Here is a 15,559-nt window from a genome sequence, read left to right on the forward strand (position 1 = left end):
AAAAGTCCACCCCCTTCCTAGGAGGTGGCAGAAGCCCACCTCAGCAGCCCCTGTCAGGCCCTGAGGCTGAAAATATCTGACACTGATGTACAGAGAGTGACTAAGCTGCTGACTCAAGGAGACCAGCTTCCTCTTCCAACATAGTTGCTTAATCTATTATCAGGTTGTTTTGCCCAGACAAATCCCTGCCTCCTGCTTTCCTGCTGCCTTTGCACGAATCTTCAAGAGCTGCCAGTTTGGCTCAAACACCTTGTCTGTTCTTGTACCTTTTTGTTCTATTGCTGTCTCAGGTGTTATCTGAATGATCTGTACTGGTTCCTTAACACCTCCCCCAAGGGGCCCTGATTACACACAGGCAACATGCAGGGACCCCATTCTCTTGTTTCCAAAGTAGGATATAGTCGCTTGAAACCTGGGCTGTCCCAGAAAAATTTGTGAAATATACTCATATTTACAGAAGCAACACTAAACTTTGATCCATTTTCAATTAAAATGGTTTCAATAACTCAAACATATGGGGGTGGGGGAAAAAGTGAGCCAAACTTATCCAAGTGTGACTGACTCTGTTGTTTTTGCAGGCCTGGTGACCATATTTCCTGTAATTTTCTAGTGCAGTATTAATTTCATTTGTTCCATTCGTGGACACATTTTTAATGCTGAATACTGGGATTCTTTTATGTTTTATTATGTTCAGTAATAGCAGTTCTTTGTATGAATAATAAACTGTGACGTTTTTCTACACCACTCACAAACTTCTCATCTAAAATCAGACCAGATGGCCAAGTTAGCTCAGCCCAGCCCTGGAGTCATCCCAGCCCAGGTGCCAGATCGTGAGTGAAGAAGCCTCCAGATGAGTCTATCCATTTGTGTCTCCCCAAATGGTGAAAAGACAAGCATAGCCACCATGTCCTGCCTGAATTTCTGAACTTCAGATTCATCTGTGTAAAAAGAAATGGTTTTTTTACCAAAAAAATCTCAAACTGCGGTAAAACTTGAAAGGTTCGGCGGGGTAAAGAAAAGGAGAGCCAGGCTAAATTTCTCAGACCATTTTCCTTAATTGTGTGTGAAAATGCAGTTATTATAGGTTTGAGTTGACAAGAGCGGACATCATCTCCCAGAACCTTCTAGGCTGGAAATTCCTGATATTCTGACGGTTAGTAGCCTCTATCCTACAAAGAGCAGTAGTTATTCCAACTTCATGGGGTTGTGCAGAGGCCATGGGGGAGCTCCGTATAGTGCAGAGAAAGATGAGCTGCTAGAAGAGATTCTAAGTGGCAGACCAGTTGCCTTAGGAAAAGCGAATGCTCGATTTCTACCACCCTTTCTGGCATCCTAGCTCCAGGACTTTTCTTGTTACTGACATTCTCTGAAGCGCACTCTGGGACCTGGAATCATGAGCGTCATCACCTGTCAGAGGTCAGGTTTGTGAACTTTCAAGGCACAGTGCTACATTCACCAGGTCTGCTGACCTTTGTGTGACCCATATTGGTACAAGGCTTCGGGCTAGTTAGGGAAATGACTGCTTGAGTACGATTGTCAAATTGGAGACAGTCATCAGGATACAAGGGCCTAAGTTATGGTCTTGTTTTATAACTTTAGAAATAGAAAACAAAACTTACTGGATTTCCAGACTGGAAAGAAATGCTTCTGAGTCAGCATCAAAAGTAGTTGCTCCCCAAGGGTAGCTTTTGAATCCATCTTCCATCCATGATTGCAAGTCATGTGGTGCATCTTGGAGTCTATTGGAAACTTTATGATAAATGCCAAAAACCCTACAAACTTTGTTTGTAGAAAAACCTTCTCCCCTTACTGCTTTTTTTTGTTTTTTTTTTGTTTTTTTTTATAAACCTATCTTATAGGTTTCAATATCAATTTTACTTTAACTTTCAACATAATGTCTCCAGTCAAAAGGCTAAATCAAATAATCCCATAATTTTTCAGTCTGTGACACTCATAGAGTTTGTATGGGAGAGGAAGGCAGAGGGTGTGAGGAACAGAGAGAGGCAATGAGGCAGACATAGAAACAAAGAATTTCCGTGTAGGGGAGAAAATTTGAAATCATTTAAAATTTAATGTATTCCACTAGTTCTGGGGACATGAACAATTCACTAAATAAAACTAGCTTGCAATGACTGAAGAACAGTTAACTGAGGATCTTTAATATCATTTTATAAAATAATTCACTCCCTGAGGTTTGAAAGATATCACTCAGACAGTACATGATAACCATTGGGTGGGTTCCCCTTTTTCCTGTACCTGAGAAACCTTATTTATGATGCTATTTAACAGCTCTAGTATGCATTTCATGTTCACTAAGCACTGTAATTATCTTCATCTCCAGGCTTAAATCTATATTTACCAAGCACATTTATGAGAAGGTGGTATATTCTTTTTTTTTTTAAACTTTTTTTTTTTAAATAGAGGCATGTTTCTATTTATTTATTTATTTTATTTGTTTGTTTTGTTTATACAAGCACTGGGTACAGTCAGAAGCGCGGGAGGGTGAGAGAATTCACCAGAACCAGAGCCGGGAGCAGAGCAGGCAGAAGGACCGAAGTACACTGCTGAGGAGAGAAGCGGGCGGCAGGAGAGGTCTGCGCACCATGTGGGACCCTCCTCTGGTGGCCGGGGAGCAGCCGGGGATCGAACCGGCGCCGCAGAGGCCGCGGGCAGCTTCGCAACCCAGCGCTCAACCGCTGCGCCACCGGGGAGGCCCGAAGGTGGTATATTCTTTATAAATATACTGGGCAGTGAAGTAGCTCAGAGCCCCTCTCATCTTTCAGTTACCCTCAGGGCCAGTTTCTTGCCTCTGCCCATTCAGGAGTCACCACCCCCCACCAGCCCTCCCCGGCCACCCTACCCCCCAACCCCCCGCCCCATTTTGTCTCTACCCAGGTAGATGGAGTAGACTGTTTTGCTTGAATACTGATCTGCAAGTGTATTGAAGGCCACCATGAAGCTGTCCGAGCCCAGGGATCCATCCAACTAGTTGAAAGAATGTTTCTTTTTTTTTTTTAAAGATTTATTTTTATTTACTTATACAAGCACTGGGTATAGTCAGAAGTGTGGGAGGGTGAGAGAATTCACCAGAGCCAGAGCGGGGAGCAGAGCAGGCAGAAGGACCGAAGTACACTGCTGAGGGGAGCAGCGGGCGGCAGGAGAGGTCTGCGTGCCATGTGGGACCCTCCTCTGATGGCCGGGGAGCAGCCGGGGATCGAACCAGCGCTGCAGAGGCTGCGGGCAGCTTCGCAACCCAGCACTCAACCGCTGCGCCACCGGGGAGGCCCGAAAGAATGTTTCTTTTATATCAACTTTCTCATTCTTGGAAACCCAGCTGGTTCATGGAAAAAGACTTGCTCTGAGCCTTTCCTCAAGACCTCGGAGGAGGCCCACACCCAGGTTCTGCTTCCTTCTTTGGCTTGCTTCACTTCCCACACGTGTTCTCTGATGTTGGAGGGCTCTCAGCATCCCCACCATACTATTTAGTTTGATTGCTACTGTACTGACTAGCGTCTCAACAATTATAATACAGTGTCAGTCTAGCTTCTTCTGTGAGAAGCTCCTGGAAAGTGACTTCTCATTGATAACAGCTCCTGGCACCTGGTTTTGCTCATATCAGATGCTCAATAAACACTTGCCTTCTATCAAGTCTTTCCCTGTGAGGATTGTGAGCAGACCTGGCAGCCCACCTAAGGCTAGCATCTGAGCCCAAGGGTCAGCCTCTGCCCTCCAGTGAGGCAGTGATGTCATAAATGCATCCCATGGAAATGTCTGTGGCCTGTCTAGAACTCTTTTCTGGCTTCTCCTTCCCATGTAAATTCAGTTTCTTTGGCACTCTTTGCTCCCCCAGTCCCTCCACAAGACACCCCCCCTTAAATTTAATCTAAGCCATTTGAAAAAGAGGCATTTTTTTTCTCTCCATACCTGTGTCAGAGCATAGCACTTGCATGTAGAATGATAAAGTCTGGCTGGCAGTTTGGATAATGACTTACTAGTCTGATAGGAAGGTAGGTAGGTGGGTGAATAAAAGAATGAAGTATTTGGCCAGGAGTGCCTGAATGGCAATCTAAAAAGGACAAAATTCCTACTCATTTCAATACCCGCGTAGTATTCCATTAATGCTCCAGGAGAACTTGTTATTCAAAAAAATCATTTAAAAAAATTTGTAACTTAGAAACGATATTTATGACGTGTGTCCAAAACACAGGCAAGATATTTATAAGAGTAATTACAATTTGGTACATACAAACATCATTTATACCTTGTTGCTAGGTAATACCTTTTTTGAAATATTCAATGTTTTTTATTCACCACCTGCATGAGGGGGCATTGCTTCCCTTGGTGGTTAATAAAATGTCTGCTATCAGCAATATTCTTTAACCTTGAACTTGAAGATTTTAAAGAAAAAAAAAGACTGGGGGAGTCTTAAGACTCCGGACAGAGTTAGCTAAATGTGTGAATTATCTGGGAAAGCTTTTAAAGTTTTGATGCCCAGGCTTTACCTCAATCTGTTATATTGGACTCTCTGGAGATGGGACCTAGGCATCAATATTTTTTTGTTTTCTTTTTTAAGAAAAATTTTTGGTTTTTTCTTTTTAAAATTTCATCTTTTTTTTTTTTTTAAGCATTGTTTATTTATATAAGCACTGGGTACAGTCAGAAGCGTGGGAGGGTGAGAGAATTCACCAGAGCCAGAGGGGGAAAAGAACAGGCAGACCGACAAAATACACTGCTGAGGGGAGCAGCGGGCGGCAGGAGAGGTCTGCGTGCCATGTGGGACCCTTGCCAGGGGCCGGGGATCGAACCGGTGCTGCAGAGGCTGCAGGCAGCTTCTCAGCCCGGCTCTCAACCACTGCACCACCAGGGGAGGCCCTAAAATTTCATTTTTTTTAATTTGTCATCCATATAAAGTTCCCCAAGTGATTCCCATGTGAAGCCAAGACAGAGAACTGCTTTAACCCACAGCTGAGATGAATGAAAAGACTTGACTGTGTAAACCTAAAGGTTTTATCTTCCTCTAAAAGTCAGGTCTGAAACAGCCATGTCCTCATTCCGATCCCTCCCCATCATCTGCTTCCCTACCACTCTCTCCTGTCTTCACAGTCAAGAATGGCTCATGGGCATGTCCATGAGGACACCAGTGCGGGTGAACTCACCTATCATTTTGTGAAAGTTGTACTTCTCTGCACATGAACTCAGAACTGAGCTGCTGTGCCTAAAAGAAGTTTTGGGAATTCAGAAACCAGGTAGTTGAAGTAAATCTGAGAAAGCTGCAAACCACCTTGAACCAGAGCTGTTCATTCCCCCCCAAATATCCTGTGTCTAGGGATGCCCACCAAAAAAAGGTCTTTCCTGGAATTTGGTGGTAGAGGAAGCCAGGAGAGTAGCTGTCCCGCCTCCTCTTCCCTTCCTACCCACAGGAATGTTGCAGGTGGACAAGCTGTATGCACGCCCCCCACCCCATGTCTTTGTATTCTGATCACACCTCAGTAAAAACCCCAACCACATTTCACTTGGGGAGTCACTCAGTGCTCCCTGCTGCAGTAGCTTTGAAAAAGCACTTATCTTCAAACCCTCGCTAGTCCCCATTTCTGCTTTGACCATGTGGTTTCCTAGGTCATTCCCTGGGTCATCATTTGGTGGTCTATGGACGCCCACCGAAAAAGGATCTTTCCTGGAATTTGGTGGTAGAGGAAGCCACATGAGAGCAGCTCTCACCATCTCCTCTTTCCTTCCCATCCGGTAATTCCCTGACATCCCCTGACTGGGCTAGTGTTCTGCAGCGCATCAAACCAAGAGACACACACCTGCAGTGGATTGCACTTATGTATTTAGTCTGCTATGTACTTGAATTACACGGGACGTGGACAGGGGACAAGAAACACTGGAAGAGCTGCCTGGCTGGAGGAGTTGGCCAATCCTAAATCATGGTTTCCTATGCTTTACAAAATCATCTTCCTACAGGAGAATCGGCTCCCACATGGGTAGCAGGGGTTGCAAGGGTCACACAATGGGCTGCAGGGGCTGCAGGGGCTACAGGGGCTGCAGGGGTTGCAGGGGTTGCAGGGGTTGCAAGGGTTGCAGGGAGAAGAGCAAGGGTAGCAAGGAGACTCTATCTTGACACAGCTGCCGAGCCCATAGGAGTATGTCACGTCTTTCTCGTCCACACATGGAGGCAGGCTGAACTCTTTACAGATGTTCATGTAGCTGTATTTTTTCGATCCCAGGCAATCGTACCTGTTCTCCCGCTCAGCTGACACGCACACCTTTCCGTCCTTCACTCGAACTTTGACTTGATCAGGTTCAAAGCCACACACGTTCACTGATCCTAAAATGTTACTGCTACAGCAAGAAGAGGCCAGGATTCTATTTGTTGTTCTTCTCAGTCTGGAATTTAGAAAAAGGAAAGGATGAGGGGAGAAAGCTTGGACATCAGAGCTCAGACACAACTTAAGAGGCAAAATTCTGGTCTCTGGTTTTTTATTTTATTTTTTTTCCCTAAAGATTTATTTATTTATACATATAAGAACCGGGGTACAGACCAGATGCGTGAGAGGTGAGAGGAGTCACCAGAGACAGAGTGGGAATCAGAACAGGCAGACTGACTGAAATACACTGCTGAGGGGAGCAGCGGGAGAGGCAGGAGAGGTCTGCCGCGCCATGTGGGTATCTCCCTGGCCAGCCGGGATCAAACCTGCACTGCAGAGACTGCGGACAGCTTCACAGCACTGCTCTCAACCCGCTGCGCCACCAGGGAGGCCTCTCTTTTTTCAAATAGCAAAAGTAAATACTAGTCACTGGGAAAAGTCAAATATTACAAGTATATGAAGTAAAAAATGCGTTTCCCACAGGTAAACCTCAATTTACAGCACATGGATACATGGGCTTTCAGATCTCTCTCTTTGTATTTAGGTCTCAACTGATCCTCTTATTAGCTGTGGAAACTAGGCAGGTTCCTTAATCTCTGGTTCAGTTTCCTCATCTGTAAAATTGGACTAGGGCGATTGAGGATTAGATGAGATTATATATTTTACTTTGCTCTGTGCTGGGTACATTATAATCCCTGGTTATTACCATGACTATTACTACTATTAGATGTCTACTCAGAACTCTCTTTAAAAAAGGAATCAGACTAGTAAGATTCCATTTAAAATCTGCATTTTAAAGCTGGCTGTCAGCCTCTGAACCCAGCCCTGCCCTTGCACAGGACTGTGCTGCCACTAGGCCATCACCAGACTCGTCTGAAAGCTGCATCAACAAATGACAGGGTAGATGCCCCAGCCTGGCCCTCCTGGTGGGGTCCTGGTCAAATCCTACCAGCTTGCAAGGGCTGATTGTGTGCATTTCTTCCCTTCGTTTCATCCAGTGACTTCATTTGGATAACATGAAATCAATCACAGTAGGGATATTTCAATCAATGTTGGTAAGTACTACAAATCAGCACATGCACACACACACACACACACACACGCACCCCCAGCTGGCTGGCTATGGCTTCTAAAGAAGCAAATAAGTGTCTCCTTGGTTCCTATAGCGCTCTCTTGGTGCTGCTCAGCAGTCCTGCTGTGTGAATATTTAGTAACAGCAGTTGATAATAATAGTAATATTAACAATTGATCACCTCTAATATTGAAAGGTAGTAAGCAAAATGCTAAGAGCACAGACTCTGACGCCAGAACATTTAGGTTCAAATTGTGGTTCTGCCATGTGAACAAGTTATTTACCCCCTCTGTGCCTCAGTTTCCTCATCTGTAAAACAGGGACCATTATAGGGACCTACCTCAAAGGTTAATATGAGACTTAAATTCATGAATGAAAAGTATTTATTATGGTACTTCACATTTAATCTTTACAATAACCCTACTTGCACTGGCCCTCCTCAAGTTTCATTTTCTTTCTAGTTGGCAGATATTCCAAAGATAACCTAATGCTCTGAAATAGTCTTTTAAAAATTCCTTGACATTAAAAAAAAATAACAAAACCACACCCTTGGTACATCTTCAGTCTCTTAGCCTCCAAAGGAAGGCCTGGGAATGTGGGAGTTCTAGAACATTTTTCAGTTTGAGGAGTATGGCCTTCATGACTGAAGATTAGTTTGAGATATGTTATTCTTTTTAATGTTGAATTTCTTATGCATTTACTTTTTGGAGAAAAAAAAGTTTTGTAGGAAACTCAAAATGCAAACAAGTGAAAAGACAGAATATTTTTGAAATACCCATAATCCTATGTAACATTTAACAGTTGGTGTTAGATCTTCTTCCATGTGTGTGTTTTTACATGCCTATGTGGAGTTTTGTGTGTATTCTTATGAAGTCATGCTATACATACCACTTTGGATCTCTGTTCTTCACTTCATAAGTCCTAGCATGGCTGATTAATCAACAGTATGAGCTCTTGTAATAAAGGGTGCAAACCAAGACTGATAGTAATTAGTTACAAATAATCAAATGGAATGCAGACCTTGAAGACACAAAGGTTGACAGACACAACTAGTAAGGCACCCAGAGGACTGTGACAATTACTCAACTCCACCTCAGCCCATGGAGATGTGTGGGTGGCATAGGGCATAGATGTCTTTCATGCCTGCATGTGCCAGAGTGTCCACAGGCCAAAGGAAGAAAACTGGATTTATTTAAATTCTTTATCTCTGGGGGTGGGGGGAACACTCTGCCTCCCCGAACAGGTAGAGAACAAAAATGCATCACGGCCTCTCTGCAGGGGCCAAAGACTTGAAGCTTGAACAGTCAAGGCCAAGAGTGAAGCACAGAGCAGAATGGGTGCCCTGTGGAACTCTCAAGGACCTCCCAGGGTGTGTGGGGGGCTGAGAATCAAAGCTTTTCCTTCTAGCAAGAGATGAGAGACATCAAATCCTGCCTTGAAGTTAGGGGAGGGCCTCCCCAAGAAGGGACTCCAAGTAGGATTTCCAGGGGCCTGGCTATTTGCACAGCTGACTCCACCAAAGCCCTCCTGCCCCCTACAGGAGTTGGGTATGGGAGCTGGATCTGTAGGCCAAAGCTGGGTCCCAGGACCACCTCCTCCTCTAAGCAACCCGAGTCCCACATACAGTTTTATGGACTGTATTGCATGGGTTCTTTTCCTCTATGCCTGTCACTCTGCCCCTGCAGCAGCTGCTCAAGGCTCTCATCATGTGGGTCTTCAACAAATTGCCTAAAAGTCTTGACTTTTCTTCCTTTTGCTTCTATGTCAGAGGCTATCTGTGGGGATGTGTGGGTTTAGAAGTTGCAGGAGCCACATTTTACACATCAAATTGCAACTTGACTCCTGCCTGGCAAGGTACCCATCACACCACATGGGATTTTCCAACGTCCCTGGGGTTCTGGGCAAAGGGAGGTTGTGCCCTCTACTTGTTGTCATGAGGGGAAAACAGCCACAGTAAACACAGGGAGATCAGCTTCTTTGGTTTGTTACAAGAGCCTCTTAGGATATCTGGGGGAGTGAGTGACAGTGGAGCCTGTATCTTTCCCTTTGGGCTGCCACCTTTTCTTGCTATTGAAGCTGAATTTCACCTGAATACACAACCACACTCCTGAGTGTGCAACATATTGCCCATAGCTATGATGATGAGGACTATTCAACCGTCTTCACAGAGATATAAATCAAGTTCACCATGTGATGAACAAGTAATGGAGATGTTACGAAGCTCATCTCTTCCCAGGAGCAAAGGGAGGCAGACATTCCTCCAATGGTCGCTGGAGCCCCTTATTTCTTTTCCTAATTTAGATCCCTTCCAAGGATCCATTAAATGGAATCTTGCTTCCCAGCCCATCTTTCCCTTTCTCTTCTTTCTTCTCCCTCTTTCCTTCTTTTCCTGCTTTGTCTCTCTCCTCCAGGGTTTTGAATGATACTGGAGAACAATGTGACTCAGCAGGAGCAGAGTGACACAATACAGGGAGCTTGGTAACACATAGGTAGCTGGGTCACCTCCCAGAGCTTCTGGGATTCACCAAGTCTGAGGAGGAGTCCAGAACCTGCATTTCTAACAAGTGCCAGGTGATGCTACCCCTGGGGCCCTGAGGCCACCCTGAGAACCACTGACCAGGTAGTTAAGCATATGGACTGCAGACTCAGGTAATCCTGACTTCAAGCCCTGCGCTCTTGCCAGCTAGCAATGAAAAGCATTGTTGGGAGAATCCATTTCATCATCTCTAAAATGGCCAAGATGCTACAAGCATTAAATGCACATAGTTTTTGTTCAATAAAGTGTAAATCTCTTTATCAGGCTGTTCCAGGCTCCACCTTACTCGGATGGCCCCTAAATTTGAGACTTCAAACCTCCAAAGGCCAAGTTCTGTATCACTAACATTAAGGTCAAGCCAAATATAGACTTGGATTTGCTCTAGATGGACAGTGACTCCTACCCAGCAGGCCCACGGTGACTGGGCTCCCAGACCTATGGATATTAAGAGATGATGATGACAGGGCACCAAGGGACCCAGCTCACTTCCACCCCTGTAAGGAAACTATATCCCTGTAAGGGATATCTCTCCTATCTGTGGGAAAGCCAAACTTTCACCAGTCATCAAGCACCCAGTTTCCTCTCTGTGGGCTCCACATGGATTAAGGATGTCCTGACTCTTGGTCAGAGAATGGGGGAATGGCAAGATAACCCTTAGATCTGAACAGGCACTGCTAAACCCACAAAGAACTCACCATGAGGAGGCCTCCCTGCTGGCACAAGAGGTTAAGATGCAGCACCATAAAGCTACCTGCAGGACGAGTTCAATCCCCAGCCAGGGAGCAACCCACATGGCGCAGCAGACTTCTCCTGTCTCACCCACTGCTCCCCTCTGCAGTGTATTTCAGTAGAGCTGCCTGTTCTGCTCCCCACTCTGTCTCTGGTGAACCTCTCACACACACCCCCATCTCTGGCCTGCACCCCAGCTCTTCTATGCATAAATAAACAAATCTTTAAAAAAAAAAAAAAAGAAAAGAACTCACCATGAGGGCTGACCATCATCAGCCTCACTGAGGAAGAATAATTCAATGAAGACCTCGTACTCAGAACATGAAGGGGTAAAAAGAAAGAGAAAGCGGGTTTCTTAAGTTTTAAGGAGATGGTGCCCCTGGTGTGGGGAATTTCTTGTCGAGCTTCATCCACCATAGACACTTAGGTGAGTGCACAGAAGCCCAGTGTCAGGATTCACTCCCAGGTACCAGTTAAGGGTGCAGAACTCGAGCCCAGAATACCCTGCAGATCCAGGAGCAGTGCCAGGCACCAGAGCACAACAGGGAACCATTAGTTAGGCAATAAACTCCTGAGGGCGGGACTGAGGAGGGGCTGGCTTTTGCTTCTGTCTGTCGCTTTAGTACAGAGGACATACTTCCCATGAAGTGTGTGTGAATCAGCTACAAGCCTAACAGACTAGTGGTATGACTTCTTACAAATTCAAATATGTGGTCTCCCTAATTCCAAAGAGGAAGACTCAGGGGAACTGCTAATGCTTGGGGTGCACAAAGTAATTTGGGAAGGAAAAGAGGATATCAAAGTAGCAAAGAACACAAGTGTTTTCTTGGGTCTCCACTAAAGAAGACAGCAGGTATATTTTGAAGCAGCTACTCAGTGAACAATGGGAATGGGAGTTCTTTTTTTTTTTTTTTTTTTTAAGAGAAATAGATATAAGGAAAAGTTTATTAAGGAGAAAAAAAAACACAGAAACAAAGTGGGACTACCATGCCAAGCAATGGAAGTTCTGACCATAATTCTGTGCCCAGAATTAAATAGTCAGCCAAGATTTCCTACCAGTAATTAAAGACACAGAGCAGAAAAACTCTTGGACAACACAGTCTGGCATCTGAAAGGCCATGTCCCACCTTACCAAGCAGCTCGCATTCTTTACAAGGTAAAAAGAATCATGCAAATGTGATTTCTAAACTCAAAAAGCCATGGGTAGGGTTCCACACCAAAGATTGTTTTTAAAATTGAATCAACATTTCTTTGCATCTATTTAGTCATAGATTGGGAGTCAGTTGAACAAAAGGCATTTCACAGGAAGAAAAATGTTGACAGTAGGAGTCCTCTGGGATCGGGGCTTGATCAGGGCTTAACATTTCATCCACATTCTGCAAAATCGAATATTTTAGTTTGTAAATGACACTAGGCCTTTCTGGGTTGTAAAATGTCAAACTGTCAGAAATATAGCATAAGAGGGTTTCACAAGTTGGTGTGAAGGGAAGACGGGTGTGGGAGGAGAAACAACAGGGTAAACCAGAGGCCTTTCTAAAATGGACTGTGTTGCCAGCACAAAAAAAAATCAGCCAAAGCCCGGACACCAACAGCAAAAGTATCACACACCAAAGAAAGTATTACTTCTTGTAAACCACACTGTCAAAAATTAAGCTTGAAGTTGTGTGTTCTGTACATGAAGAAATAGGGCCTCCCAGAGGAGGTGGAGGGTGTTCAGGGGATAAAAAGCAGCCGCATTCTCTCCTGACTGCAGGGACAGCCAGGAGACAGAAGTTGAAAGGACTTGGATCAAGAGTGGTCACAGACCTGCATAGAAGTGACTCTTGATTCAGGTCCAATCTTTAGGAAAAAAATCATTGATTCACAATGTGTTCAATTTTTGTAACTTAATAACCTAGGGAGTAAAAATTAAAATTTGTTCAAAGAGAGTGTAGATAAGTATATAGGAGATAGCCCTATCCCAGGTCATTGAGGGAGGTCCCTCCCCTGACCTTTGGTGGCTTATGACCTATTGCCTTTTCCAGGGAAACGTCACTGTCACAGTTGTCAAGTGTCTCTCTCATTCTCTCACCTCCCCACTATCCATCCATCCATCCATCTATCCACCCACCCATCTATCATATATCTACCTATATTATCTATTAATCTCATTAGGGCTAGACAGATGTTGTTTAAGGGTTCAAACATACAAGTAATAAGTCCTAGAGATCTAAGTATAGTGAACACAAAGTATTGTATTATAATCATCAAACTTGCTGAGTGACTAGAATTTAATTATTCTAACTGCTAAAAGGAAATGAGAATTATGTAAATGATAAATGTGCTAATTATCACCACAATGGTAATATTATAACTTGTAAATATATCAGATTAACATGTGATATACCTTAGACTTACAGGGTTACATGTCAAATACATTTCAATTAAAAAAATCTATCATCTATTGTGCTATAACATCTACGTATCCATCTTTTAAGAAACAGCATATTAGTTTTTCTGTACCTTCCTTTTTGTGCTTAACACGTCAATATATAAATGACTCATAATCTTTCTTATGTTTAACGTATCATTCCAATGTATGGATATACCATAAACAATTGAATGATTACATATAATATTTATAAATGTAATAATATTGTAACAATATTCTTTATGTTATAACCCATGCTTTCAAACATTTTTTTCATCAGTAGCAACAGGCTCTATGGCATATGTAAAAAGTTAGAGAAGCTTTCTCCAAAAGAGAAAATGTAATCAAATTTAAAGTTCTTAAGTAACATTTAAAATTACCCAAAATTCAATTAAAACCTATTTTTTGGCTTTTATTACTTGAAATATTGAAGTAACATTGAAATGTTGAAGTAACATTAGCTTTAGGTGTACAACATTATAAATCAATAGCTATATAAACAAAATAATGTTCAGGTTAAAACCTTTTTAACTCTTCTGGAAGCTGTTATTCTCCGATCTGTTTATTTGCACAATTCTTACTAGAGCTGAACAGGAAAGCTCACATAAGAGACCAAACTCCAGATGAATCTTAAGTCTTTATCTGGAGTTGGGGAACGGGAGAAAGGTTTCCCGACAAAACCAAGGAAATGGCTCTACTGTTATTTTCTCCCCTGCTCTTAAAGCCTCTGGCAAACATTAAGGATTTGATCAATTATTATTACTTCTCCTGTAGTCATTACTGTAAGCCCAAATATACTCAAATCACTTTACTCATAACCAGAAAAAATGTTTAGTTTGCCGCTTCCAATAGCTTTTTAATGACACCCCCTGTTTCCTTCCCTCATTAAAGCCACATTATTTATCATGTTGGCATTCCTGCTATAAACCAACAACAACCTTGCCAATCGACATCATTATATTGTCTTTTGAGAATCTTACAATTCCCATCATGGCCCCATTCGCTCTTCTTTTCTTAAATCTTTGTTAAGTCACCAGAGTCATTATCTCAGCCCCTTTTCATCTTTGTTCAAATATCGAGTGTCACCTCTCCCTCTCTTACTCCAACTTAGAAGGCTAATATACCAACTATAAACATCTTAAAAAGTTCTTTTACTTGGCAAGCTCTCTCTTTTCATCCTCTATGGCTCTAATGGCTTTCCTCTCCAAACTTCTGAGAGATGGTCGAAGACAGTAAAGCTTGACATCACACAGGCAACACGGGTAGAGATCGCACAGGCCACAAGAGCGGGAACAGCGCTTCGAATAGCACAGGCAGTACGGGTAGGGGTGCAAGTCACAGCAGCAGTAGGGGTGCATGTATAGGTCGCACAGGCATCGTGTGCTAAATTCGTCGATGCATCTCAATTGCCTCAATTCTCTGTCCACCTTCTTAATGTCCCGTCTAACACTATCCAAAAGACAACTCAGTGCAGCCATTACAGTCACACCTTATTGTTTCTGTGAGTACCCTTGGGAAATGGCACTCAGGGGAAAAAAATTGTTCTAAGCTCTTCTCAGAAGTTTCTTTTAAAAATAAATGAGGCACACATGCTTCACCTACTTTAAAGCTTGAGTTCTGTGACCTCACCACCCTTTAAGTATGTCATAGTCTTTCAGTTGCCATGCGAACAGTACACAGTCATGGTCTCCGGGAGACCCTCCTTTAGGGTTACAGAGCTGCTCTGAAAACCACACAGCTGTTTAGTTTTCATTCACCTTAAACGTGGATGTGTCCCCCAAGTAATCACAGTTTTTTGGAGTTCATGAGGCTAACTTTGAGTGATTTTTACTTGTGTATGCCCTGATGTCTGACCACACCCATGAGTGTATGTTTGTTGATCTTAATGTGGCTGATGGAAGGAACGATCCAGCTCCTTTCTCTATGCCTTTCCAACTGTTAGCTCTGGCTTGACATTTAGCCTTGCCCTTTAATAATCTAGGATGCATTCTGTCTCCTATTTATAGGTAGAATATAAAGGACTTTTCCATGGTTCCTCTTAATAAGTCAGTCTCAAGTCAGCCTTAGTCCTTGACCTTCTGAGCCCCCAAATATCTGAATTATACCCATTTCTGTACTAGTTGGTGTCCTGGCTATTTTGGAGCCTCAGTTCTTTAGGGGCAGGATCCTTAAACTCCCATCTCTCAAAGCTCAGGATCCTGTCCTCAGGCACCACCTCACAGTAAACTATACCTCTGGTCTTATAGCTAAGTCTGGTCATTTATCTTTTGTTTCCAAGAGCTTCCAAAATGTTGGTCCTTGATACTCTCATTGCCAGCATCTTAAAGTCGCTGGACACCAGCTGCCTGAGATACCCATTTATGTCAGCCTCCTGCGCTCTCGGCTGGATCAACATCCTGGGTCTCTGGCTCCACTTCAACCTTGGCTGGGCTTCCTACGCCTCT

The 15,559-nt window shown here is 43.5% G+C and overlaps 1 protein-coding gene across 1 annotated transcript; it reads right to left on the reverse strand.

Annotated features, from left to right (window-relative positions):
• Positions 1-5,791: 5,791 nt before the first annotated feature.
• On the reverse strand, positions 5,792-14,593 carry ODF1 (outer dense fiber of sperm tails 1; the record flags this gene model as incomplete). Its single annotated transcript, XM_084229359.1, has 2 exons — positions 5,792-6,387; positions 14,271-14,593. 2 exons carry the CDS (start codon positions 14,591-14,593, stop codon positions 5,943-5,945), a joined length of 768 nt encoding a protein of 255 aa, XP_084085485.1. The 3' UTR covers positions 5,792-5,942.
• Positions 14,594-15,559: the final 966 nt, after the last annotated feature.

The sequence above is a fragment of the Talpa europaea genome (assembly GCF_964194135.1).
Source record: "Talpa europaea genome assembly, chromosome: 3".
Lineage (NCBI taxonomy): Eukaryota > Metazoa > Chordata > Mammalia > Eulipotyphla > Talpidae > Talpa > Talpa europaea.